Raw genomic sequence first — 26727 nt, forward strand, 5'->3', positions numbered from 1 at the left:
TTCTACGGCAGTATAATGCTGTGAATATTCTGGTCAGTAACTGCTGGCATTTTACAATTTTTTACCGTAAATTTACTGACTTTCTTTGCAGTTTCGACTTACGGTAGTTCCATGTAATTTCTACGGTAATGCAATGTTTTTGGATACGACGGTCAAAAACTGTTGGTCTTTTACCATTTCTTACCGTAAATTTACTGACTTTCTTTGCAGTTTCGACTTACGGTAGTTCCATGTAATTTCTACGGTAATGCAATGTTTTTGGATACGACGGTCAAAAACTGTTGGTCTTTTACCATTTCTTACCGTAAATTTACTGACTTTCTTTGCAGTTTCGACTTACGGTAGTTCCATGTAATTTCTACGGTAATGCAATGTTTTTGGATACGACGGTCAAAAACTGTTGGTCTTTTACCATTTCTTACCGTAAATTTACTGACTTTCTTTGCAGTTTCGACTTACGGTAGTTCCATGTAATTTCTACGGTAATGCAATGTTTTCGGATACGACGGTCAAAAACTGTTGGTTTTTTACCTTTTTTTACCGTAAATTTACTGACTTTTTTTACAGTGTAGGATCCAGTCAGATGCTGCAGTCCCATTGTTTTTTTTCCTGATTTAGTCTACAAAACATTTGTATTATTTTGACTATGAAGAAATGTATTTCAGGTATCATAAATATAGTCAGTCAAGCTCATAAATGTCAAAATGACCACTTAAAATGTATACACATTTCTAAGTGTATAAAACTTAATTCTTACTAGTACCAGTGGCAGCTGGTGAAAAATATTTTTGGTGGGGCTGATATAGCCTAGTGTATGTCTCCAACTAATCCAGAATATGAATTCAAATAAACAATTGGGCAATAAATACAATTTAACATTAATGATTTAATTTACTATATAATAACAGTAACAGTTATAATTTTGTTCACTGTGATGGGGTTCTTTGGCCTCCAAGAATCCAGGCTCAGTCGGGTTACTGGTGTTGGTGATTTATTGTGCTCAAAAACTCAAAACAGGGTGCAAAAGAAACTAAACATATACAAGATACTATAGGCCTCAGCCTCCCTCCAGTTACCAGCAATGTAACAAAGAAACAGAAAACAAAAATGGCCGCTCTTCTTCCCACAGCCCTCATTAAATAGTTTAAGCCTCTCCCCTCAGGCTCTCTTATTTCTGATTTCTTCTCATAAATCAGTTTTGTCCATATATTACCTCCACAAACAATTGATTCACAAAAACAGATGATTTTTACAACTTAATTCCTTTACACAGATTCATTGATTTATTCAATTACATCAAACTTTTAAACATAAAATAAAAAAATAATAATCTGACAAACATTTAGCGAGTCACGTGTTGGTGACGTCACCTCGCATTCCAACAACTCTGGCGTTTTAACCGCTTACTGAGCGTTGCCTCGGGTTTGAACCCAGCAAAGACGATGCCAGACTGAAGATGACAAGACCCCGTAGCATACACACGTACACACACACACGGTTAACCCCACTGAAATATTAAGTGTGCATCCTCAATATGACAGCAGGTAACCAGGAACAGCTTGTGTGTTTTAAGTTAATGGACCGCTGCTGTAGGGCTCAGCGCGAGTGTATTGGTCCTCACAAGCACAGTATAACAGGAATGTGTGTGTGGCACGCAAAGTTAGAGAGGTTGTTTTAAGTGGATTTGTCACAGTCATAATAACCATGACATGAAATTTTCATATCCTACAAGAGGGATGTTCATCTGGCAAACGGGTAGATAAATAAGGATCTCACCAAATTTGGTGGAAGCTGCACCTCACTCGTTACGTTCGCCATCGTCCCTCTAATTGTCTGCACCTGCACATTGGGTGCAGAAGCCTGTTAAAGGGCAGTATTTTCAGCGCCCCAAGACCATAAAATTCTGAGACGTTGATTGGCCATTCAATTATTAAATTGACCTAGCAATAGTACATGATTGGCAGATTCTCTGCACATGTGGGGCAGTCTGATCAGCGCCCCAAGACAGAGACGTAGGAGTCTGTCTGTGGAAATCCACAAATGAATGACAGTAGGTTGGGAAATGTAGTTTATATAATTTGTTTTGCTTATAGGTACACACTCTAGAGAGTAAAACTGACATTTATGAGTTAATTTGTAAAAATATATTTTACGTTTCTCTCTTCTTATCAGGGAGCGCGGTGCCCCAGCGCCCCCTATGGGCCGGCCGCCACTGACTAGTACAATTTAGTTTTTTACTTTCTGAAATTCAGTTTTTGCTGCAAAAATGTAATTTAGAAAATCTGTTATTACAGCTCCAAATAGGAGTGTGAATTTGACCAGGAGGAATCCTATTTAATTGATCTACAAATTGAACAACTGTCAAGACTCAGAACAGAAAGACCCAGTATTCAAGACCAGACAGACAGTGGGATTACTCAAAAAGCACTTATTTAAATCAGGGACTGCAGATCTGCATTGGCAGCAGCTATGGCCTCTAAGGCTGAAATCTCTGCAAGAGAGAAACACAGGTTAGAGACCACGATAATCTGACGGAGGATGATTATGAACGTCTGTCACTAACCTGGTTAAACAGTTCAGTCTGTGCCCAGAGAACACGGTTGATTCCAGCCGGTGGGCTGCCAACGAGATGTGGCAGGGGCCACCCAGAGTGTCCCAAATGCTAGAGCCCCAGACAACATGCAGGTGTCGAAAGCCAGGTCAGGCAAACAGATCAGAACAGGAAGATTCAGAGGTCCAGGAATCCAAAGACAGGTCAGGCAAACATATCAGAACAGGAAGGCTCAGGGGTTCAGGAGTCAAAGATAGTTCAGGCCGGGCGTTCAGACGGGAGCGTCCGGCCTGAACCGTTCAGACAGGAACAGGCAGGCTCAGTGGTTGAGAAGCCGAACAGAAACAACTCTAATAACACTCTACACCCACTTGCTAGAGAGAACAAGAATAATCTGGGCCGGATGACTGGAAGCAACTTAAATAGACGCATAAGCAGTGATTAGAAACCAGGCAGAGTTAGACAGGTGAATGGAATGCATAATTAAGCCAGTCATCAGTGAAAAGATCATGACAGAAACAGGGAGGAGAGTGCTTTTAAAAAATGGCCTGCTACAGTATACCAGACTATGTTTAAACTTAGGCATTAACATATGCAGCAATTTGACTAGAGACTGTTGCTTCAATGATGATGCTGAGGAGGATTTTTTGTGCATGTGATAGTAAATATGCCAAACTTCTAAGTGACCAATTTAGGTGTATTGATATCTTCCCTAGACATAGGTGTATAAAATCAAAATTCTGGGCATGCAGACTGATTGCACCCCAAAAATTTAAAATACTGTAATAGATTTCTCTCAAACTGCTGTTATAGCGTAGCATCGGGACAAAAAGTTGTCACAGGATTTTCTAGCTATCAAATGTTTCAAAGTCAACTGTCAGAGGTAAAATCACCAAATGGAAATTAATTGGGAATAACAGTATATCAGGGATAGTGTAGTAAGCCAAATAAAATCACTGGTGCAGGGTATGCAGAAGTTATAACTTACTGCCAAAGTCAATATCAACAGACTTCCCAACAAAATGTAGCCTTAACTTCTAAACAGTGTGCACACAGCTCTATGAAATAGGTTTAATGGTGGAACAGATTCATCCAGGCAATATATTTGAAAGAGCAAAGAAAACAATGATTAAATAACCATTTGGATACTAGACTAACAACGCAGAAATTTGTTTTTTGGAGTTAAAAATGATTCCTCACTTTCTCGTGATCAAATGGATTCTGGGTATGGAAACTGTAATTAGAAAAGCATTTTAACATTGCTATGGTTAAGGGGAATGTTTAGGTGTATAGAGAATGTGTCATGAAACAAGACAGAAGGACCCAGTATTCAAGGAGAGACAGTAAGGGGGATAATTCAAAACATTTATTAAAATGCACAAGCGAAACTAGAGATCTGTAGCTACTCCAGCTGGGCACCGCCCATCACTGGGAACTCATGTTGGAGAACAACACAGGTAAGCGACCATGATAATCTGACGGAAGATGATTATCCATGTAAATCACTTATCTGGTTTAACAGTTCAGTCCATCTCCTTAAAACGTGGTAGGATCCAGCCTGAGGGCTGCGAACTAGATACGGCTGGCACCACCCAGAGTCAGAGTGCTTATGATTTAAAGCACCTGGAGGCCTATTCTCCAAGTATTAAAAACACAGTCCATTCCATTGCTGCTGAGTCTAAACACCTGTATGTCAGAAGGCTTAGAAAATTGGACCCAGAATTCAGATGAGACAGACAGTGATAAATTCAAAGACGTTTATTGAAAAAGCTGCGTGCAGCTGCTCATCAGCTGGGGCGGGTTCACCGGATACGCTGGCAAAGTTCAGTCTATGCTCAGAAGAAGGAATGAAGTCCAGAGGAGCGGAAACCCCGCAGCTTGAAACTGAGCCAGTACCAGAGATCCAGGAGGGAAGAGGAGCAGTGATCAGAGCCAGAGCACGTAGAGAAAACAAAGGATCCACAAGGAATTATCCAAGCCGTGTGAAGGAGAGAGGTCCAAGGTCGGCAACAGGTGAAATCCAGGTGTCTGAAAATACAGAACAGGCAAAACAGAGTAGAACAGAGGCAACCAAAACTTAGAAGTCCTGGGGCAGAAACAGATCAAGATCAGGCATAACAAACGCATACAGAGAATTAGACTCGCTGGAAGCTCGAATAAGCTGACACCATGGGCTGGGATCCGGTGGCATAAATAGCAGAAGGAGCAGGTGGATCTGATAGGTGATAATTAGGCCAAGGTAGAGCAAAGAAGATGAGATCAGGAGTACAACCCAGCCTATGGTGCCAAGATCATGATACTGTCAGCACTTGGGAACAGCTCACATCAGCCCTCTCTGCTAATTGAATACAGTACATTCAGACGATCTGTATTTTGACATCTTCAAAGTCCCAAACAACATTGAAAAATCTTAATTTTCTGAAAGCTGGGAAGGTTCACTGCTAAGTCTGATTGCTTGTCAGTAGACCTGGCTGCAGAACCCTTTATCGGGCAAGTTACCGTTCTTGGTAACTTGCGCACAACCAACAGATGGAATAATTCCAGCTCCCCCTATAAGCTCCAGAAACCCATGATATATATCCAGCCAATCAGCAAAGATCTTACTGAATGGTCATACTCATCATTTTGGCATTTGACCTATCAGATGAGACCTTGGATGCAGCAAACTTCCTCATTCTGGAGAAGTTGAAAAAGGTCTCGTTTTGGCTTCGACACTCACTCTTGAATCATGTAATGTATTATACAGACTCTTGGCAACAAGCCAAGAGCCTGTATAATACATTACATGATTCAATTATTAGCCCTGGATATGAGGGATTTTTTGGGGTATTTTTATGATCCAATAGTAGTGTTGTAGATCTAATTGTAGATCTCTAAATAGTAGATCTAATTGTAGTGAATATGGGCGATTTTGGTCAGTTTTATGATCTAATAACAGTTGTTTGGCTTTCTTTAACAACATTTTTTTGCCCGCTCAACGCAGCTGTTTTACAACAAACACAGAGAAATTGTTTTTGTACCAGCCCACCCTGCCATCAGTGATGGCATGAAACGCAGACCCCAAAAAAGTCTGTAGAAAAAGAGTGTTTATCTTTTCTTTCCTTCTCTAGGTACACAGAGGCAGCAAGGGAAAACAGGGTTGAAAACCCTCCACTCAAGTCCTCCAAGGAGGCTCGTGGTATATATGACTATGTCACCAGTGACAATGGAATCTTGGTCGTCAGATAAAAGGACAATAAAACGGTCATTCTGCTGTCAACAGACATATGGGTGGAGCCTATATCCTCAGTCAAGATGTACTGCAATGAGACTAAGAGGATTAAGTCTGTGAGCTGTCCAACTGTCATTCTGAGTTCCAACATGGGGGGAATTGATGAGGGTGACATGTTGGTTCATGTTTACTGTACCCTCCTGAAGTCCAAGAGGTGGTACCTGCAATGGTTAGCATACTCTATTGATCTTAGCCTCTCAAATGCCTGGATCGTCTACAAGTGGGACTGCAAGGACCTTGAATGCCATGTCTTTGACATTTAGAAACAAGGTGTTTGTGAGTGCCAGTAGCCTAAGGTCACCCATGACTAGATCTTGCAGAAGCTCATAATCTTCATCTGATCACTGATTAATATATTCCCCCTGCAGTCCGAGGACACCGCAGCCCACCCCAAATGAAGCAGTACTATTTGATCTGTCCCTCTTCCATGTCCCTGCCCATGCCAAATGCCAGACCTGAAGGTTTTGCAGCAAACTAGGCAAAATTTTGAGGTGAAATGTGGTCTGCGGGGTCTGCAAGGTCCACCTCTGTCTGAAAGCACAGCGTAACTGCTTTGAAAAATACCACCAGTAATCTAATGTTGCTTGCTGTTATGGAATACGTTACCAAGTGTATTAACATTACGTTAAAAGACACTAATAGGTTGTTGAGTGAAATTATTAAATTAAAAAGTTCACAAGTTAAAATATTATTAAGATTGGTTAATAAAATGAATAAGTTAATAAAAACTCTAATAAGCTACTCTAATACACTTAGTAGAAATTAGTGTTGCACCAATACCAGTATAGGAGCCCGATCCATCACTAAAATGGTCGTTGTCATTGATTCTTGTAGTATTTTTTTGTTTCATTTAGATTTTTAATGTTAATGTAATGTGAAAAGTTTTATGGTTCAAAATGTTGATGTTTTACCATGATTTTTAAGCTCCTTAGGGGACCACAAGGAAAAAAAGAAAAAGTAAAAAAATAACTCCACCATAGTGTCTCTTTATGGTTAATTTTGCCACTCCCAAGCCCGGTTAAAGTAGGAGGGTTACTATTGTAATTAGATAAACATTAATTAAAAAAATAAATAAATAAAAATTAAATAAATAAATAAACAAATATTTAATGGACAGAAGAAGTAGATATATATTCTGATGGCTTTTACTCACTCTGTCTGTCTAACCACGTTATTTCTCCCACGGCATCAATAGCATGCACATCACATCATGTGGGAGATTATGCAAATTAGGCAATGACGTCATTCAGCGACTTCTAGCAACTTATAGCACAGCCAATAGCTACTTTCCTTACTGAGGAGTTGGCAACACTGGACATACCTTTTTCCCATAACAAAACTACATACTTTCTCAAGGTAATTGTTTAACCAAAGTGTCTCTGATTGTTTTGACTCTGCTTTTAAAGCAAGGGAACAACTTTGTCTAAGTTAGAACTGGGCGGAACATCATACTGTGAATCTGGATGTCTTGTTCTCCTTTACAAAGTAATTAAAGTGCCTAATGAGTAAAATCCATCGATCTCCTTTATTTAACTGGACTGAATAGTTGAAAACTTTTTTCACACAACAGTTACTGTTCAGCATTTGTATTATTTTGCCTAAGAAGAAATTTATTTCAGATATCATAAATACATATTCATATATACATATATAAGGCTGAAAAAAAATCAAAACAGCCACGTAAAATGTGTAAACATTTATAGATGTATAAAACGTAAAGGTGTAGTGGAGGATTTTCACAAATCTTTTAAAAGACCCACTCTCTCCACAAAATATACACAGGCACAACCATGCACTTGCTCCCAAGAGGAAACGCCTCTTAAACGCATGCGAGAGAGGGCAAGAGCCCATTTTCTACAGTTTTTACTAGCAGGGTTGTGAATTTGATTTCTCAAAATAGCATTCCAAACTTAACATGTAGAGTAGAAACTTCTCACCTGAGGCATCAGTGGAAAACCTGGTCTGTGCTTTCAATGTACGCCATTGCGTGAAAGAATCTAACAAAAACACTGTGATTCTGTTTCTCTCTTCTGAGGCCTTTCTCTTCTTCTCATACACTTCATAGGCACTTTTTCTCATATGACCCTTGGCCATTTTCAACGAATTCTTAGAAAGACGAGCTTTGATGGCTGGCTGAAACTGTAGCTCACACATATTTCCCTGAAAGTGTGCATGCACACAACAAAATAGCTAATGTGATGAGCACATAGGACGGCCTTACGTAACATATCATCACAATGATTGAGAACTAAGAGTACCACTTGTTAAAACTGCCCCTTGCCAAATGGAGTTTATGCCTGTTAAAAGCCAAGAAACATCTGATCCAAATGGTATATACTGTAGTTGTTCATATGGACTGTGTGGATGCAATCACAGAAAAGCAATAATTATAAATATTACTCTTTTTCTTTTTTTTTTTTATTGTCTCTGGATAAATTATGGGATGTGTCTGCTGTATAGTAGCAACAGGAAGGCAGTGGCAGGAAATTTTTAAAGGGTGTACAAAAACTTATAGGCACAGAAACCAGTTCACGTTCAATCTTTAATTATCAAAATGAACCTACATCTATAATTTCCAAATAAATCACTGAAGATGGAAGAGATTTAAACGAGGCCCTTGTTAACACCACATATACAAATATCAGTGTTGTTTAAACTAATTTATGGTTGTGCAATATTTTTGTTAAAAGATTTGAGCAGTTACTCTGTTTCTTTATTTACATAGGAGACTCATAAATCAGTACGGTAACAAACCATTAAACCATTCCATCAGGGTCACAGTGGGGCTTGTGTCTGTCTCCAGCAGTCTGTGGGCTAAAGACTGGTAGCAGAAGCAGTATCCGGAGAGAACCCACGCAGGCGCAGGGACAACATGCAAACTTCGTGCATCTTGCCACATAGGACTCCTACGGGACAATCGGCGACAGTTTCTATGTAGGAGACTCCACTGTCTGGGGCATTGATTTATTTTTTTATTATATTGTGATATTTTCATAAGAATCTGCAATGTTTATAAAAGTGTTTTTCAAACATAAAAAGACGTAATCATTGTTGTCATCAGGAAAGTTTCCTTTAGTTTGTTTGTTATGTGAAGGTTGCAAAAATGGAATATTATTTCCACTGTGGTTGTAGTACAGTGAAACCACACAATAAAGATGGCCAATCAAATTGTCACGATTTGTTCACTCCCACTCTGCAAGATTCTATTCAAAGGTTCATGCTACGATCATTTCTTAGATGCATGTTGCCCCTGATGTAGATCAGCACAAAAATGCTGTTTTTGTTGTATGCCCTACTCTCTTTGAGATTTGGATGTAAGTATATATCAATACAAAATATACATTATATAGTATTTTTACACATTAATCCTGATTTAGTTTTTCTGTAGTATGTAAAATTATCTTTTTATGATAGTCTATGCTAGTCGAACTATATATGTGGGATTTATTTCCAGTTTGCACCGAAGAGTTTAAGTTTGAAGTAAGGACCATCATTCCTGGAGAAAATCTCAACCTGGCATGCCCTCACCAGAGCTCTGTTCTCTACAAAGAAACTTTGTACTGGATCCGCCTTGTTTCTGGAAAATGGCCTGAATTTCTCGGAGCAACATTTAACTTCATGGCCGATGATGTTTCCAAGATTTCTCACATTCAGGCAAAACAAGACAGAGGGGAATTTCTTCTTCATATTAATGAAGCTCAGCAGGATGATATCGGACTTTACTACTGTATTAAAGTCAGACAAATGGACTTCGTGTTTATGAAAGGAACCTTTGTGAAGATTAAAGGTGAGAGTAATATTTAATGTTTAATAACTCAGTATGCTCACTTATTAGTGATTTTATCCTGGTTATAAGGGTTTCGTTTTTTTCCAGGACAGAATTCAGATGTAAGTGTTGTTCTTCAGAAGCCTCCATCTGGTCCAGTCCAACCAGAACTCCCAGAGGCTTTACAGTGCTCAGTTCTGTCCAACTCAGAGAGGTCAACGTGTCCAGCAGATAACAGCGTGTACTGGTTCAGAGCTGGGTTGGATGAACCTCATCCCAGTTTACTTTATTTACAAGGTTTAGATGAATGTGAGAAGATTTCTGAAGCTCCATCGATACAGAAATGTTTCTACAACTTCTCTGAGACTGTAGACCCTGGAACTTATTACTGTGCTGTGGCTGCATGTGGTCAGATAATATTTGGAAATGGAGAAAAACTAAATGGTATGTGGAAAAGTTTTCTAAACAACAATTATGATAAAAATGTTAAAGAATTATTATAAAAAAAAAACATTTTAAAATAATCTGCTTTACTTTTGTTTCATGTTTCTAGGTACTGGTGTAGAAGATTCTTTCAAAATAGTTCTGTATTCACTGTGCATAGCGTTGATGATAAGTCTGGTTGTAATATCTTGGCTGATTTATAAAATTAGGAGAAACACATGTGGTTGTTGCAATGGTAAAGCAAGTTTAAAATTTTTGATTTTGAAAATAATTAGATTTAGGTTTAAGATTTTTATTAATCTTTTTTTTTGCTCTGCATACAGATCCTGTGTCGAGGATTGGTGAGAATGTAGAGGTAAGATAAAGTATTTTTGTGAACTCTATATTGAGTTATGATGTTCTTTAAACTTTTATATATTTCTTTCAGAGGAATGAGGACATTTTGATTTATTCTGCCCCAACGTTTAAGAGGAACAAAGATAAAAAAGCGGAAAGGAGAATTGTAAAGCCAACGATGGAGGAAACAGTGTACACTGATGTCAAAACATTTCGATAGTTTTATTTTTAAATTTAAATGAATTTATTGTACAAATAAATCAAACCGTGAATTAAACAATGATTTGTGAATAGCTGACTGCCTAGAGGTGGAAAATCCAACAATTTTCCATCTGTTTTTGACATTTGAAGATCCTTTCTTTGTTTCTGACTTTTCAGAAAATTCATCTAAATATGAAAATGTTTTGATTAATAGAAGCAAACAATTATTTGTCCTAATAGTTTAAACCTAAATAGTCCTAACCACGTTTAAAATTTAATTGATTATTTTAATTTGAATGTTTACAGTTAAATTATGTTCAAAAGGACACTTTATGCAATAAAGAGTGTCAGAGTAACTTAGACTTACAACTAATGTTAAAAACCTGTCTGAAAGTTATATTTAACGTTTCCTTCACCATAAAAGATGCACAAAGTACAGAAAAGAACAAATATGAGATGTCTTAAACATTTGCAAAGATCTAACTTCATAGAATGAATAATGCTGCAGATCCTGTTGGCAAACAACTACACTGAAGCCATGTGCTTAAGTTTGGTGACATATGAGCAGAAAAAATGGAAAAAAAAAAAACTTAAATAAAAATGCTTCCCCTGTTTTTTTTTTTCTTTTTTCTGCTTATAGTTTTGGCTAGTTACAAAATCTAGTTCTAGGTTTTTATAACTATGTTTTACCATGTAAGACTCCCTAAGCATGTAAGGGAATGTGTTTATCATGATACCTTCATACCTAAAGAAATACCGTCATACCTACATCTACACAAATATATTGCAATTTTCTAAACTCATCTGTCCCACCAGACACAGAAAAATGGTGTAGATTACAACATTAATAGCCAGCGGTATGACTGGAAAGTCGTTTTTGGCTGTCTTAAAATTCACTAGAAATGGCTTGATAAACTCATCACATATTTGCATGTTGTAATTTGTTGATCCTGTTGTAGGGGACAAAAGTGATAGAAATATACTAAATATGTTTGAAACTAAAAATTGTATCTATCAATTACTTTTAAGTATTTAATAATATTTTTCCTTAACAGGAGACAGTTTAATGTAAGACAAATGGTACGTGCAGAAACTAGAGTTTTTGTGATCCTTATGCAAAGCTAATGCAATTGATCTGTGGCGAAATGTTAATATGCTTTATTTAATTACTATAGGTGCTTTTAAACAATGAGGGAGAAGCGATGAAGTTTGTTGGATCCATAATTGTAGTTGTGGTGGGATGCTATTGTTACAGATAGTACCACTGAGATGTTTGTGAAAAGTTTGTACCATTACTTTAAGTTTTCGAGCACGTCAGCCTGGGTCTGAAGTTCTTACACTGGCTATATGTTGATCACAAAAAAAAAACTTTAACATCCTTCTTTTAGTCTGTAAATAACCGAGGCATCAACACCAAAACACATACTGTAACACATTTGTTGTCAATGTAACAACCTCACAGACCACTCAGGTCTTCTAGTTTAAGCCTACTGTTTATACCCAGAACTAAAACCAAACATGGAAAAGCAGCATTTAGTTCCTGTGCTTATCTGGAAAAAACTTCCAGAAGACTGTAAAAGTGCTGAAAGCCTAATTTTTTAAGTCAAAGGTAAAAACCCATTTGTTTAGAACTGCCTTTGACTGTTGAAAAGTGGTCCAACTGATTTTGTTTTATTACCAACTTGTATAATGGTTTTATCTTCATTTGCTTTTATTTGTCTTCTATGTTATTGTTTAGTTCATGTAAAGCACTTAAAATTGTCCTTGTAACGAATTGTGCTATACGAATAAACCTACCATGCCTTGTCTTGCTGGACTATTTGAACTTTACTTGACATTTCTGAAAAAAAAAAAAAAAAAAGAACAAAAACTTATGTGTGTACCGGAAAAAAAAACTTTTCCTTTTATTTCTACATTAGTAACCATATCTTTTCCAAACCATAAAGTCAGTTGTAAAAATATGTTTTTTTTTACTTAAAAATACATTTAGAATCAATGAAAAAAGGGAACTATTGACAGCACGGTTTCACAAATTTATAGTCAGTTTATATAAAAAAGGATGAGAATGTATCATTCTCATTTTTTCTCACAGGTTTTTGATCTGTTTCTTAAAATAAAATAATGTAACACTGGTGTTGCCATTCTTCAGTTTTTCTAAACGACAAAAAATATTTTTTGTGCCGTAAATTATGGAGTTACGATAAGCTATCTTTAACAATTCACACTCTACAATCTGTTCTCCTCACCTTTTTCATGCATGAACATAGGAAGGTGCTCTCCACAATTTCCAATGACCTGCTGATGGTTCTCTGTCCTCTGGAAAGGAAAATAATAATGTTTGGGTTATGGTTGTGGCACAGCATACAGTTTACATGAGAAAACAAGTCCACACAAATGGACAGGGCTGAAGTTAGTTTTCAGTTGTTTGCTTCTTTAAGAAGTTGAGTTGAAAAAATATTGCTACTACTTTCAGTACTACAGCATACCCCAAAAGATCCTAAGAGGTAAGTGATGTAATACAGAGATGTTATAAGTTGTCAACTAGTTGCTGTTTACATTCCTCTATGTGTCCTGCTTTGAGTGGTGCAACTCTTTCCACTTGCACCACTCAAGCCTAACCTCATCAACAGTCTTCCCTTCCACATGTCTCCCAGCCTTTATAAAAAGTCCTAAAACTTGTTGAGAGTCCTAGATTATCAAAAGCTCATTAGTAAATATCCAGTGTTCCTTCTGTACATCATTACCTGATTCTGACTGTTTCCACCTCACAGTTCACTTGCTAGACCTTAAAAAGCCTTTTGACCTCTGGATGATGACTTTAATAGTTACCGTATTTCCACGACTACAAGGCGCACTTAAACGTCTTTTTTTTCCCTCAAAATGTGCGGTGCGCCCTTTGGTGCGGTGCGCCTTATGTGTGTTGTAACTGCGACTTTTGAGACCACCTCATTGAGGAGATGATGAAAGAGTGGCTGAATGTAAGGAGACCAGGTGTTTTTTTTCCACTCATCACCATCGCTGTTAATATGTGACTCCATGCGTGCCCATCTCACAGCTGATGTGAAAAACATGGGGAAACAAATTAACGCTGTGCTCGCTGTTCAACCGCTCGACATCGGTGTGAACCGGACCCAGCAGGTGCAGCAGAAGCAGCGAGTTTACATGCAAAGTCAATGGTTGACGCGCATATAGGTGCAGCAAAAGGTCCCGCAGCGCGTTTTGAGCAGCAGCCGCAGCGCCTCGGGAGCGTTAAAGTATCTGACACACCGCCAACGCGCTGCTGCTGCTCGAGATGGAAAAATTGAAGTTTTGCTGCTGGAAGCGCCGCATCAACCAATCAGAGAAGCTGATCTGGGAGCTGACAGCGAGACAGACACAGTGCTCTGATGACACTAACGCAAATGATAAAGGCTGGATGGATGAGGAGATGATGAAAGGCAGGTGTATGTGAGGAGACCAGGTGGTTTTTTCCACGCATCACCAACGCTGCGTGCCCATCTCACAGCCGATGTGAAAAAAAAGGTGAATCAAATGAACGCTGTGCTCGCCGTTATCTCGGGGGGTCTGACAAAGGAACTTCAACGTTCGACATCGGTGTGAAGCGGCCGTTCAAAGTAAGGCTGCGAGCGGCGTGGGAGCGATGGATGACAGACGGAGACCACAGTTTCACGATAAGTGGAAGGCAGCGCCGGGCAAGTTACGCCACAGTTTGCGGATGGATTGTAGATGCTTGGACTAACGTGTCTGCTGGCTCTGTTGTTCAAGCTTTCGCAAAAGCCGGCATTATTTCTGAGGAGCCGAGCTGCACGGAAAGTGACTGACAGCGAAGAAGGGGAAATTGGCATGTCTGATTTAGCGCAGCTGTTTATTTCAGAAACAGAGGATGATGACTTTGATGGGTTTGATTAATACTTTGTAATAAATACATGAATAAAGCACAAACATACTCAGTTTTGCTCCCGCTCTATTTTTCTACCTGAAAACTTAATTCAACAGCAGCCTCTGGGCGGGTCTCCTCCTCTTCAGCGCGGTGGCTGGCAGGTGTTTTTTCATCTAAATAATCTAAATCTTGCAGCTATATTTGCTGTGATCAGTGGGAATAAAGTAGTTTTAATATGTTTTTAAGTAAGAAAGTCCACCTGAAAACTTAATAATTGCAGTCAGTTCATCCAGATTATCTATTTCTGTCGGAGGCGCTCAGACCCCCACATACCAGCGGTGCACCGACAGCAGAAATCCCTTCAACAGCAGCCTCACCGCGGCGGCTGGCAGGTGTTTTTCATCTAAATAATTTAAACTGCATGCACCAGGATACCGGCAATAAAAGCGAAAATATTCCGTCGGCAGGTTTCAGGATTTTAAGTTAATTTAGGAGTAATCACAGCGCTGTGTCATCTGCGATGTGTCTGTCTCACGGCCAGCTGCCAGGTTTGATTAATACTTTGTAATAAATACATGAATAAAGCACAGTCATACTCAGTTTTGGGCCCGCTGTATTTTTAAATACGCAGTAGAGGTATTTAAAGGTAGTAGAGGACATGTACCTGTATATAAAAAATGCGCCCTATAGTCCGGTGCGCCTTATGTGTGTGTTAAATACAGAAATGGCACACATAACTGAGACTGCGCCTTTTAGTACGGTGCGCCTTATGGTCGTGAAAATACGGTAATCACTTCCTACGTGACATGATTGGGCAAATTCATCTTAATCTATCTTGATGACATTCTACTTTGTTCATTCTTCTGGAGACACCCCAAAGCCATATAAGATTTGTTCTCATCCGCCTGCTCCATAGAAATCAGTTTGTTAAGCTGAGAAGTACCTTAACAAACTGTGTGGCCTTAACAGTCTGGGCCTTAACAGCCCAGAAGGGTTTTACACCTCTCTCACATTCTTCCTTGGTCTTATTGTCTCCTCAAAAAGAATCATGATGGATCCCTCTAAGGTTTCTGCAGTTGATCAATGGACCACACCAACAGATTGCAAACAGTTGTAGAAGTGCCTGGTTTTGGAAACTTCTACCATTGTTTCATCCATGTCGGGAGCTGGACCTTTAAGGGGGGGACCTTACAAAGCCTTTTTATCTCTGGATATTTACCATGTCTATGTCTCCTGACCAACGCCTTGGCTTGACCCCTCCATGTGTCTGACCCCTCTTTCTGTGCCATGACTCCAGATTTTAGCCTCCTCCTCAGACCTTCTGAGTAATTCAGTTTTTTTGGATCCGGACCTTTTTATGTTTCTGTACCTTGTTGTGCCATATGCCATGATCATGGTTTTTGAAGAATAGGAACCAGTGTCCATATTTCATGTTGACATGATGACCAGTGAAAAAACACGCAGCTTTGGTGAATAACAGCTGGGGGACTTCTGCAGCCCCCCCCTTTCAGCCAAGGCCTCCACAGGCAAGTCACATGGCAGCCCACGGATGTGTGAACACAACCTCCCCCGCCACCCATGTGAGGACAGACAAAACCACAAAGCGTTTCTTCCTCTCATTCTTCCTCTCTTTGCCTCCTGCGCTCTGTGCCTCCTCTCCCTTGCCCATGAAGCTGGGGCTTTGGCTGGTTCTCCACAACAGTGGAGATGCGGGCCCAAGGCGACCCAAATCTCCAGAATCACCAAGGATCGGTCATTGTGGTAACCTTTCAAAAACAAACTACTGCAAAACAGACCTTTTGCAACACATTTCTCTTGAGTTTCAGAACTTATAGAGCCAGACTGGAGAGAAGGCCTACCCTGTCTTGATGAACGACTGAGACAAAGATGACCCCTGCTACAGTATGTGAGACTGAGACAAGGAAACCCCTGGTTGTTGCTTCCCTGACTGCTGAGCTGCAGCTAGATGAAATTCAAGCCCTCCAATGGACATGGAAAAAAAGGTTTGCAGGTCTGGCATGATTAGGGATAGAACAAGCAACATATGCTTACTGTTGAGTAAAGACAACGCTAACAAAATGGACTGCATGCTATGCTATGCTACAGGAATATGTGTTGACCTGTTGCTGAAGCTTGGACAAGCTTTATTTCAATAAGAGTTTAAACACTGATATAACATTAGTGTTCATGTGTTCCTCATATGCTCATAACATTTCCATTACCAAGAATGACCAAGAGTCATTTAGTGGAATACTGATGTCTATTCATTGCTAGCTATTTCAAAGAGGGTAAAGAATCATTTGACTAAAGGTTATTGGCAAATCATTCAAAAAGACATTATTTGGCCAAATAATGTTTACTCACCTCATGGATTTGCATTGTGAATCGGTCTGAAAACATTCCAATTTCTTTTAATTAGTGAAAAGCTAATTTGATCATATCCCAAATTCTTCCAGATAAACTTTGGTTTCATACACAAAATCCATCTTAAACTGCAATATGGTTTTCAACCCTGTTTCTCCTTCCTCTTTGTACATAGTAGTTTAGTTTAGATTAGTTGAGTTTCGCTATTCTTAGTTGAGAGTGTTAAACTGAAATATGTTTGACTTGAAGCTGAATGATTTTTGTTAATAAACTGTTATATTTTGAACAAAAACTGTGGTGGATTTATTCTATGTATGTGCAGAATTAAATGTTTGACCATGATTAGAGCTCGAATCACTCTTTCATTTATTGTTCTAACACACAGCTAGTAGGGCATGGGTTGATAAACAGTATATAACAGCTAAAATAATATCCTATTAAATAAAATATTTTACAAACCCTACCGGGGAGGTCAATAAACATCTTAAAGTATCAGAAATATAAACTCCCAGCTGGCTGGGAATTGAAAAGAACATAAAATCACAACAACCTAAAAGAGCAGCCTCTCCCTTGGAAATCCAAAGTTGTTTATCTTTTACTGAGCGAGTCTCTGCATATCCCTAGGTTTCAGTTTCCACTGAGTATTGTTACACTTGCTATCAAAGCGATCCTACACTGACATTACTGCCGGACCAAGCCTTTCTGTGAGACTTACTGTGGGGCCCACATCTAGTTCCCTTTTATCACTAGGGACTTTGAGAAGGTTTGTGGCATAATTTCTGATTGATCTACTAAAACCTAAAGACAGTTCAGCTAATAACCTGATTTGTCCTCATTCCTGCACCTGTTGCTGATCAGTTTGCTGCCTTGCCTGCGGAGCTCAGTGAATAAATCTATTAACCATCTACCAGTGTATCTTGTTGAATTCAGTCTGATACTTTACAAAACAAGACAAACAGATGTTGCTTAGGAAAATTTAAATTAATACTTGTTAATTTTATACTTATTAAAACTACATATGAGGAATTAATACAATTAATACCTCATATGTAGTTTTAATAGGTATATATATATATATATATATATATATATATATATATATATATATATATATATATATATATATATATATATATATATATATATATAGGTAACATAGGACCTTTTGTAGTCATCTGTCTTATACCAGATCTAATGAAGCATTTGACTAAAGACACCGTGGGTTTGTTAAACAATCTTCTGAAGAGGATACTCACTGGTGTCCATAATGTTATTTATTTAAAGAAGAATTCTTCTTTAAATCAACTCTGTGAAATCAACCCCAGAAGGGTTTTTTAGATTTTGATTTTTTTCTGATGCTGTAACTAGCAAATTATGGCAGAAGAGATTACCCTCTCGATAACAGACCAATAGGAGATGTGTAGCACCTTGGTGCAAACACTTATAAAGTTACTCAATACAACACTTGGTAGACATGTTTTATTGTCACAGGGACTATGTTTTTGGATAAAAGCATTGGGTAAAAATACATAAGGAATTCCATTTACTGAACATCATTGTTATAAGTTGGAAAGTGTATGCACATTGTTTCAAGTGACAACGTTGGAAAAAGGGGGTTACATGTTTCCACTGTGGTTGTAGTGCAGTGAAAGTTTAAAATAAAAATTGGCCAATCAGTTTGCCAGAAATGGTTTACTCCCACTTTGCAGTTATATTAGAGGGCAGTAATCTTTGTTTCTTAGAGGGATGTTGCTACTATTGAAGGTCAATACAAAAAATGTTTTTTCATTTGTTTTATCCACTACTCTTCCTGAAATTGGGATGTAAGTATATATCTCTATTTATATATAAAGGTATATAATATATATAATCCTAAATTATCAGATTTTCACTTTAGCCTAAAATCTTTATATAGTTATCTAAACTAATAATATTTTTGGTGGGGTCTTTTTCTAGTTTGCTCAGAAGAATTTAAGTTTGAGGTAAAAACCGTAACTGCTGGACAAAATGTCACCCTGACATGCCCTCGCCAGACCTCTGCTCACTACAAAGAAAATTTATACTGGATCCGCCTCGTTTCTGGAAACCTGCCTCAATTTCTTGGAGTATTATTTAACTTTATGGATGTTTCCAAGATTCCTCGCATTCAGACAAAACAAAATGGAGAACAATTTCTTCTTCATATAAATGAGGCTCAGCAAAATGACACTGGACTTTACTATTGTATTAAAGTCAGACAACTGGATTTCATATTTATCAGTGGAACATTTGTTAAAATTAAAGGTAAAAGTATTAAATGTTTAATAACAGTATATTATTCCTCATAAGTATACAATAAGTATACATTTTTGCTGTGTAAGTGTAAAATCCTATTTTTTTTTTATTTTGTTTTTCAGGAGAGGAATCAGATGTAAATGTTGTGCTTCAGAAGCAGCCATCTGCAACAGTTCATCCAGAAAATCCAGGGACTTTACAGTGTTCGGTTCTCTCTAAATCAGAGTGGTCAACATGTCCAGCTGATAACAGGGTGTACTGGTTCAGAGCTGGATCAGATGATTCTCATCCTAACTTTCTTTATCTACAAGGAATGAGTCAAGCTGAATGTGAGAGGAGTCCTGGGGTTCCCTCTGCACAGACATGTTTCTACAACTTTTCTGATATCTCTGATGCTGGGACCTTTTACTGTGCTGTGGCTGCATGTGGTCAGATATTATTTGGAAATGGAGCAAAAATAACGGGCATCCGGAGTATGTTTGCAAACAACAAATATTATTTAAAGGTTAGAGAATTATAATTTACAAAATAACCTTAGATATTTTTTTTTTCCTAGGTGCCATCATAGAGGATTTCTCCAATATAGTTCTTTCTTCATTAATCTCGGCTTTGGTGATAAGTCTTGCTATCATATCTTGTCTCATTAACAAAATTAAGAAGAAAACATGTGGTTGTTGCAAAGATCATGCGATATTCTTAATCGTAATGGTCCAAATAATTATTTATTGGGTTTGAGACTTTAATATGTATTTTTTCCCTCTCTATAAATAGATTGTGTCCTGGGCATTGATGATAACCAAAGTCAGCAGGTGTGGAAGGGAATTATTTGATTTATCTATTTTTCATGAAGATAAGCATTTTTTAAATGTAATTTAATTGCATTTTATTATAGAGGGAAGAGAACATATTGATTTATTCATCACCACAGTTCAACATAAACAAGACTGAAAAAGCAAGAAGAAGGAATCTAAATCCAGCGCAGGAGGAGATGGTCGTCACAAATGTTATATATACTAATGTTAAAAGAAATTGATAGTATATGGGTTATATACCTATAGGATATAGGTAATAGAATATTCTTTTCTTTATAATTATTGTTTCCCATTTAAAAAATTTATTTAACAATAGTTTTTCATCATTAAGTGTGCAGTATGCATACATTTTTTAATCATGATTTACTGTATTTGGACTAAATTAGGTTGCCAGGGTTACTTTTGTATTGTTTATATTTTTTAAACAAAGTCAGACCTATAATCTTTTATTCTTAACAGTTTTACCTTCCAGGGTTTTAAAGTTAAATCCCACTTCTTAAAAAAAAAAAGAAATTTTTACTAGGGAGTTCCCTTTAAACGGGACAACAGATTTAATCCTTAAAATATCCATCTGTTTTCAGGCTTTTTTAAATCCACGGTATCTTGTTACGGTTCAATTATTAGAAACCAAATTTACGATTAGTCCATGCAAAAACTGAAATTTCTGTGAGGTTCATTCTGAGATTGTAAGTAATTTCATGTTATCAAAATTATCTGTTTTTTTGTAAATCAAAAAGTAAAAGAAAAACATGATAAATACAGTATGTGATGTGTTGGGATACCTATCATTTATGATGTGTGAGTTTATTACTCCTCGGTGTTGACTGCCAGTTGTGTGTCATAAGTAATGATTTCCACAATAGTTTAACAGGTTAGGACGGTTCCTCCGTCCGAATATACAATTATAATCTTCATTCTGTACGTGGAAAATATTTGCAAATGAAAAGAGAGCGGTGTACTTCAGCTAAGAAAGAAGTGTAAGAAGTGTTTGATAAGCCCGGAGTCATGATGTCTACTCATCTGCTAACGTGTATGATGTAAAATGTGATGATGTTGCAGACTTGAGATGCATAAAATGCCTTTTAAACTGTTAGTCGGGGCCCCTTCCTGAGAGGTGACCCCAGAGGTGAGCAGCTACCTTCCGTACATTCTAAGCAACTTCTCTGATCTGAGTAAGATTACAATTTCTATCAGAATCTGTTGTCATGTCACATGGTTATTTAAAACATATAAGTTATGAAGTGTTTTTTAAAGAGTTTGTCCCAAGTGACCTCTTTTTAGGAAAAAGAAACTTTGAGATAGAGCTTTGTGGTGCATACACAGAGCCTTTTGGGATCTGGAGGTCTGTCCACCTTTCTCCAGCAGAGGGCGTTGTGGGTCTCCTGGAGCTGAAGCTGACTACCACACCTGCGGCTTGTTTGCTCATCAGGAGACCAGCATTTAAGGAGAGGCAGAGCAACACTCCGACGCCAGAGTGTTATGCCAGTTATGGTTAGCAAACCTTAGCCGACCTGCCTGTCTGATTCTCTGACTCCCCTGCAACCTGAACCAGAATCTAACCTGTTTTTAACCAGTTCAAGGTTTTTAACCAGTTCAAGGCTGGACTATTGTAATTCTTTACTATCAGGAAGTCCACAAACTGTAGTTAAAAGCCTTCAGCTGATCCAAAATGCTGCAGCCAGAGTTCTAATGAAAATTAAAAAGAGAGATCATATCTCGCCTATCCTGGCTTCTCTTCAGTGGCTTCCTGTTAAATCAAGAATAGAATTTAAAATCCTCCTTCTCACATATAAAGCCTTAAATGGCCAAGCTCCATCTTATATCAGAGATCTGATTGTTCCTTATGTTCCTAACAGAGCACTTCGCAATCTGCAGGTTTACTAGTGGTTCCTAGAATTTCTAAAAGTAGAATGGGAGGCAGATCTTTTAGTTATCAGGCTCCTCTCCTGTGGAACCAACTACCAGTTTTAGTCCGTGAGGCAGACACCCTGTCTACTTTTAAGGCTAGGCTTAAAACTTTCCTTTTTGATAAAGCTTATAGTTAGGGTGGCTCAGGTTATCCTGAGCTATCTCTATAGTTATGCTGCTATAGGCTTAGACTTTTGGAGGACATAGGAACCCCCATTTCATCATTCTGCTTCATTCTCTCTCTGTTCTCCTATTCTGCAGAATCTGTTAGTTCAATCTCTAACCTTCTGCTCTCTCTGCTTTTCCTCAGAGTAGCTTTGCCTCGTCTGTTCCTGTTTGGCTGTGACGTCATCCTGGAAAGAAACATCAGCTGTGCTGCTTCTATCAACACCCTTGTTTATAGATGTTGGAGATCGGCCTGTTTTCCAGTGTGGTCCTGTTTCTCTGACCGTGACTGAGTGGATGTGCTTTCTTCGTCCTCTGGCATGGGAGCTGCCTTGGAGCTCGTCTGCCTGGCTGTGTGTTTCCTGGACGGGGCCGCCTTTTACAGCTGCTTTTTGTATCTCTGCTTCTGTCTCCTTGAACCCCAGTCGGCCTCGGCAGATGGCCGCTCACACTGAGCCTGGTTCTGCTGGAGGTTTCTTCCTGTTAAAAGGGAGTTTTTCCTCTCCACTGTCGCTACAAGCATGCTTAGTGTGGGGGATTGTATTTGAGTCAATGAGTCAATGCAATCAACTGGTTTTCCTTAGATAGAAAACTTTGTATCAATTTGACTGTATGATCTGGTTGAACTGTAAAGTGCCTTGAGATGACATGTGTTGTGAATTTGGCGCTATATAAATAAACTGAATTGAATTGAATTTTTGTCCTCTCTGCTTCCTAGGAAGAACCTGTCTGAACCCAGAAACTCAGGAAGAGTTTCTCAGTCTGAAACCAGTCTGTCTGACCTCTGGAGAACCCTGGAAGTTCAATCTGTAAGATACCTGTCTGCCTAGCTCTCTGCCTGCCCACAGCCTCTGGACCCTCCTGGTTCCCCTCCTCTGCCACTCTGTTCAAACCTTTGTACAGGTACAGACCTGCACTCATCCAACCAGCAAACATACCAGGACATCTGCTAACCATTCTGTCCCCCTCTGCAGAGAAACCAGTCGTGACCAGTCCTGAATCTGATTACCCCCTGACCTGTTAATTCAATAAACCTTTGAACTTTTTCTCCTGTTTCCGAGTGTTTCTGCATATGGGCTAGGAACCAAACCCATCATGACAGAGCCTATCTTTAGCAGATGTTAGTAGATTCAATGAGACTTTCTAAAATTGAGTAATGGCATCTTATTGTATCAGTTTATTTTATATTTTTCATTTTCATTCATTGGCTTCACAGGTTGACATAAGAAGGGTTTAACATTAATTTCTGCATTTTCACAAGCCACACCTGTGGCAGTAATTACAGTTGAATAGGAAAATCTAACTGAACTAATTCAATATTGACCACGATTTTAATACAGGCTGCTGGTTGGTAAATGTTCAATCCAGTCCACTTTATATATATATATATATATATATATATATATATATATATATATATATATATATATATATATATATATATATATATATATATATATATATATATATATATATATATATAGCACATTTAACAAGAACAAATATTTTCAATGTGCTGTACATAATCAGAATCAGAATCAGAAATACTTTAATAATCCCAGAGGGAAATTACTTTTGTTACACGCTCTAGTTACAGTTTTACATGATATATACACACAGACATACACACACACATAAAAACAAACACAAAACCAAACACACAAAACAGCAGTAAGAAGTTTAAAATGAATGACTAAATAAAAAGGAGTCAGAGGCCCACACAATTACAGCAACACCTAGAGCCAAAAGTGGCATAAGCGAAGGTCAGTTGGGAACCTGCATATGTCTGTTTGGAACAAGCTTATTGCAGGTGGGAATCACTGCTATACCAGCTGGTACAGTGCATTTGTCAGTTGAAACCTGGTATATGCCAGTTGAAAAACGGCATGTGCCAGGTTTATGAAAGATGCTACATGAGTGTTGAATATCTTGATTTGGTTTTATATATATATATATATATATATTTTTTTTTTTTTTTATTTTTTTTGTCATAATGAAAAAGTATTGTTTATGTATGTAAATTTAAATGTGTCTATGTGTTGAAAAATAAACAATACATTCATACAACCAAATCTTGTCTTCGTGTTTGCTTTGACAATGTAACAATATGTTCCGAAAATGGCACCATATTGTAAATATTATATTATGAAATAGATCACTTGTGATCTGCTAAACATTAGCCAAACCACTGTGTTTACACTTATTCATCTCTGGTTGCAAACAACAGGTGATTACCGCCCCCTGCTGTACATTTGCGTGTGCAGAGAGATCCATGAAAATATAATTTTCATACATTCAGAGTTCAAATAATTAAAAAAGATCTTCAAATTTAAAGCAATTGCTCTGATGGTTCATATAAATACTTTGACAATGTTATTAAATATTCCAAAAACTTCAACATATTTTTACAGTAATAAGTGGATTGTGAGTTATCTGCGAAGCGCTAGCCTAACCACCATCAGTAGACTTCTTCTTCTTCTTCTTCTTCTCTGGTTGCAGACAATAGGTGTTTACTGCCCCCTGCTGTACATATGTGTGTGCCTGCCATCCTTGCTTTTGCTGCCTCTTGTGTTTCTGACCTCTCTCTTTATATCACCTGAATCAAACAATGTATCTGGTCAGTTGGTCTCTCAAATGCACCTGATCAAATTTTCTAAACTAGAAGACAGGGTAGATGGGACCTGTTCTGTCCTGACTATATGGGATACACCCTAGACTACTGGAAGGATTTGAGAATGGTGTGTTTTATGATACTGTTAGTTAAGGACATCAAATACGTGTATACATGTTTGGATACATAATACTCAGATTTTTTCTATTTTGGAGGATACCTGATGTAACTATGATTACAGAGAATGTTTTTGTAATGATTAGGCTACCTGCGACTGTTGATGCGCTCAAACACTGTGAACGAGCAGGACCTTGAGCTGAACCAAAGGCTCGATGCGATTAAATGAAGCTGGCTGCGGTTGCTGAATTCAAAGGTGAGATGGGAAAAAATCTTGGATGTGCATGCCCATTTCAAGGCGGAAAAGCCCAACGAATTTGTATTATTGGATTCGCCAAGTGGAGCACAGAGACAAAGGTCGTTTCTCAATATGCTTTCTCTGGCATTCTCATGTGTTCGTGACACGTCATTAGCCTCAGCCCAAGCACTGTTCCAATTGTCGAGAACTCCAGACCGAGAATGCACCAAATCCCTGGATGTTGTTCTCGCTCCGCCCTCTTTATCGAGTATGCATCAGAGCAGACTTGTCAAAGTCTTGAGGTTGACAGCTGTCCCAGCATGCACTGAGGCAGCAGCAGCTTTCAATGGAGTGCTCTATTGAAACTTAAAAGTTCTCTTTCTGTTGCTGTTGTTCAATAAAAGCAAGTTTTAAGATAATTTGAGGCAAGAATATTATAATTTAAAGTGATGGAGGAAACAGTGTACAATGATGTCAAAACATTTGATAGTTGTTTTTTTTATTTGAATGAATTTATTGTACAAATAAATCAAACCATGATTTAAACAATGATTTGAGAAAAGTTGACTGCCTAGAGGTGGAAAATCCAATACTTTTCCATCTGTTTTTGACATTTGAAGATCCCTTCTTTGTTTCTGACTTTAAAGGAAATTAATCTAAATATGAAAATGTTTTGATTAATAGAAGCAAAAAATTAGTTGTCATAATAGTTTAAATCCTTATGTAACCACGTTTAACATTTAATTAATTAATTTAATTTTACAGAACTGATCATTTTATTGACATAATAGTACATGTAAAACAAAAAAAAGTATGACAGAAAATATTTCTCTTGTAATAAAGGTTTACAGTTATATGCAAAAGTACACTTTATGCAATAATTGGCTGAGTGACTTACAACTAATGTTAAAAACCTGTCTGAAAGTTATATTTAACTTTTTCCTTCACCATAAAAGATGCAAAAAGTACAGAAAAAGAACAAATATGAGATGTCTTAAACATTTGCAAAAATCTAATTTTATAGAATGAATAATTTTGGCAAACAACTACACTGAAGCCATGTGCTTAAGTTTTGTGACACACGAGCACAAAAAATGGAAAAAAAAAACTTAAATAATGATGCTTCCCCTGTTTTTTTTCTGCTTGTAGTTTTGACTTGTTACAAAATCTAGGTCTAGGTTTTTATAACTATGTTTTACCATGTAAGACTCCCTAAGCATTGTAGGGAATGTGTTTATCATGATACCTTCACACCTAAAGAAATACCGTTATACCTACATCTACACAAATATATTGCAATTTTCTAGACTCACCTGTCCCACCAGACACAGAAAAATGGTGTAGATTACATCATTTATTGCCAGCGGTATGACTGGAAAGTCGATTTTGGCTGTCGGAAAATTCACTAGAAATGGCTTGATGAACTCATCACATATTTGCATGTTGTAATTTGTTGATCCTGTTGTAGGGGACAAAGGTGATCGAAATATACTAAATATGTTTGAAATAAAAAATGTAATCTATCAATTACTTTTAAGTATTTAATAATATTTTTCCTTAACAGGAGACAGTTTCATGTAAGACAAATGGTACGTGCAGAAACTAGACGTTTTCTGATCCTTATGCAAAGCTAATGCAATTGATCTGTGAAGAAATGTTCATATGTTTTATTTAATTACTATAGGTGCTTTTAAACAATGAGGGAGAAGCGATGAAGTTTGTTGGATCCATAATTGTAGCTGTGGTGGGATGCTATCGTTTCAGATTGTACCACTGAGATGTTTGTGAG

General features: G+C 37.8%; 1 protein-coding gene and 1 long non-coding RNA gene across 2 annotated transcripts; both read left to right on the plus strand.

Moving 5' to 3' along the window:
* The first annotated feature begins 18560 nt into the window (after positions 1 to 18560).
* LOC119798110 lies at positions 18561 to 19607 on the plus strand. The gene is made up of 3 exons (XM_038307455.1): positions 18561 to 18636; positions 18770 to 19096; positions 19210 to 19607. The coding sequence occupies exons 1-3, from the start codon at positions 18591 to 18593 to the stop codon at positions 19605 to 19607; spliced, it is 771 nt and encodes a 256-aa protein (XP_038163383.1). The 5' UTR covers positions 18561 to 18590.
* A 1747-nt stretch (positions 19608 to 21354) lies between these two features.
* On the plus strand, positions 21355 to 23043 carry LOC119798083. The gene is made up of 3 exons (XR_005282667.1): positions 21355 to 21390; positions 22691 to 22875; positions 22947 to 23043. It is a non-coding gene; the product is annotated as an uncharacterized LOC119798083 (long non-coding RNA).
* The last annotated feature ends 3684 nt before the right edge of the window (positions 23044 to 26727 follow it).

Source organism: Cyprinodon tularosa, unplaced genomic scaffold (assembly GCF_016077235.1).
Source record: "Cyprinodon tularosa strain WSP-4 unplaced genomic scaffold, ASM1607723v1 ctg61, whole genome shotgun sequence".
Classification (NCBI taxonomy): Eukaryota; Metazoa; Chordata; class Actinopteri; order Cyprinodontiformes; family Cyprinodontidae; genus Cyprinodon; species Cyprinodon tularosa.

Bases quoted from the DNA above. Each gene is read 5' to 3' on its own strand.
- LOC119798110 (XM_038307455.1), top strand. From the start codon at position 18,591: ATGTTTTTTCATTTGTTTTATCCACTACTCTTCCTGAAATTGGGAT. The intron at 18,637-18,769 runs GTAAGTATATAT...GTCTTTTTCTAG, and splicing joins ACTCTTCCTGAAATTGGGAT to TTTGCTCAGAAGAATTTAAG. The intron at 19,097-19,209 runs GTAAAAGTATTA...TTTGTTTTTCAG, and splicing joins AACATTTGTTAAAATTAAAG to GAGAGGAATCAGATGTAAAT.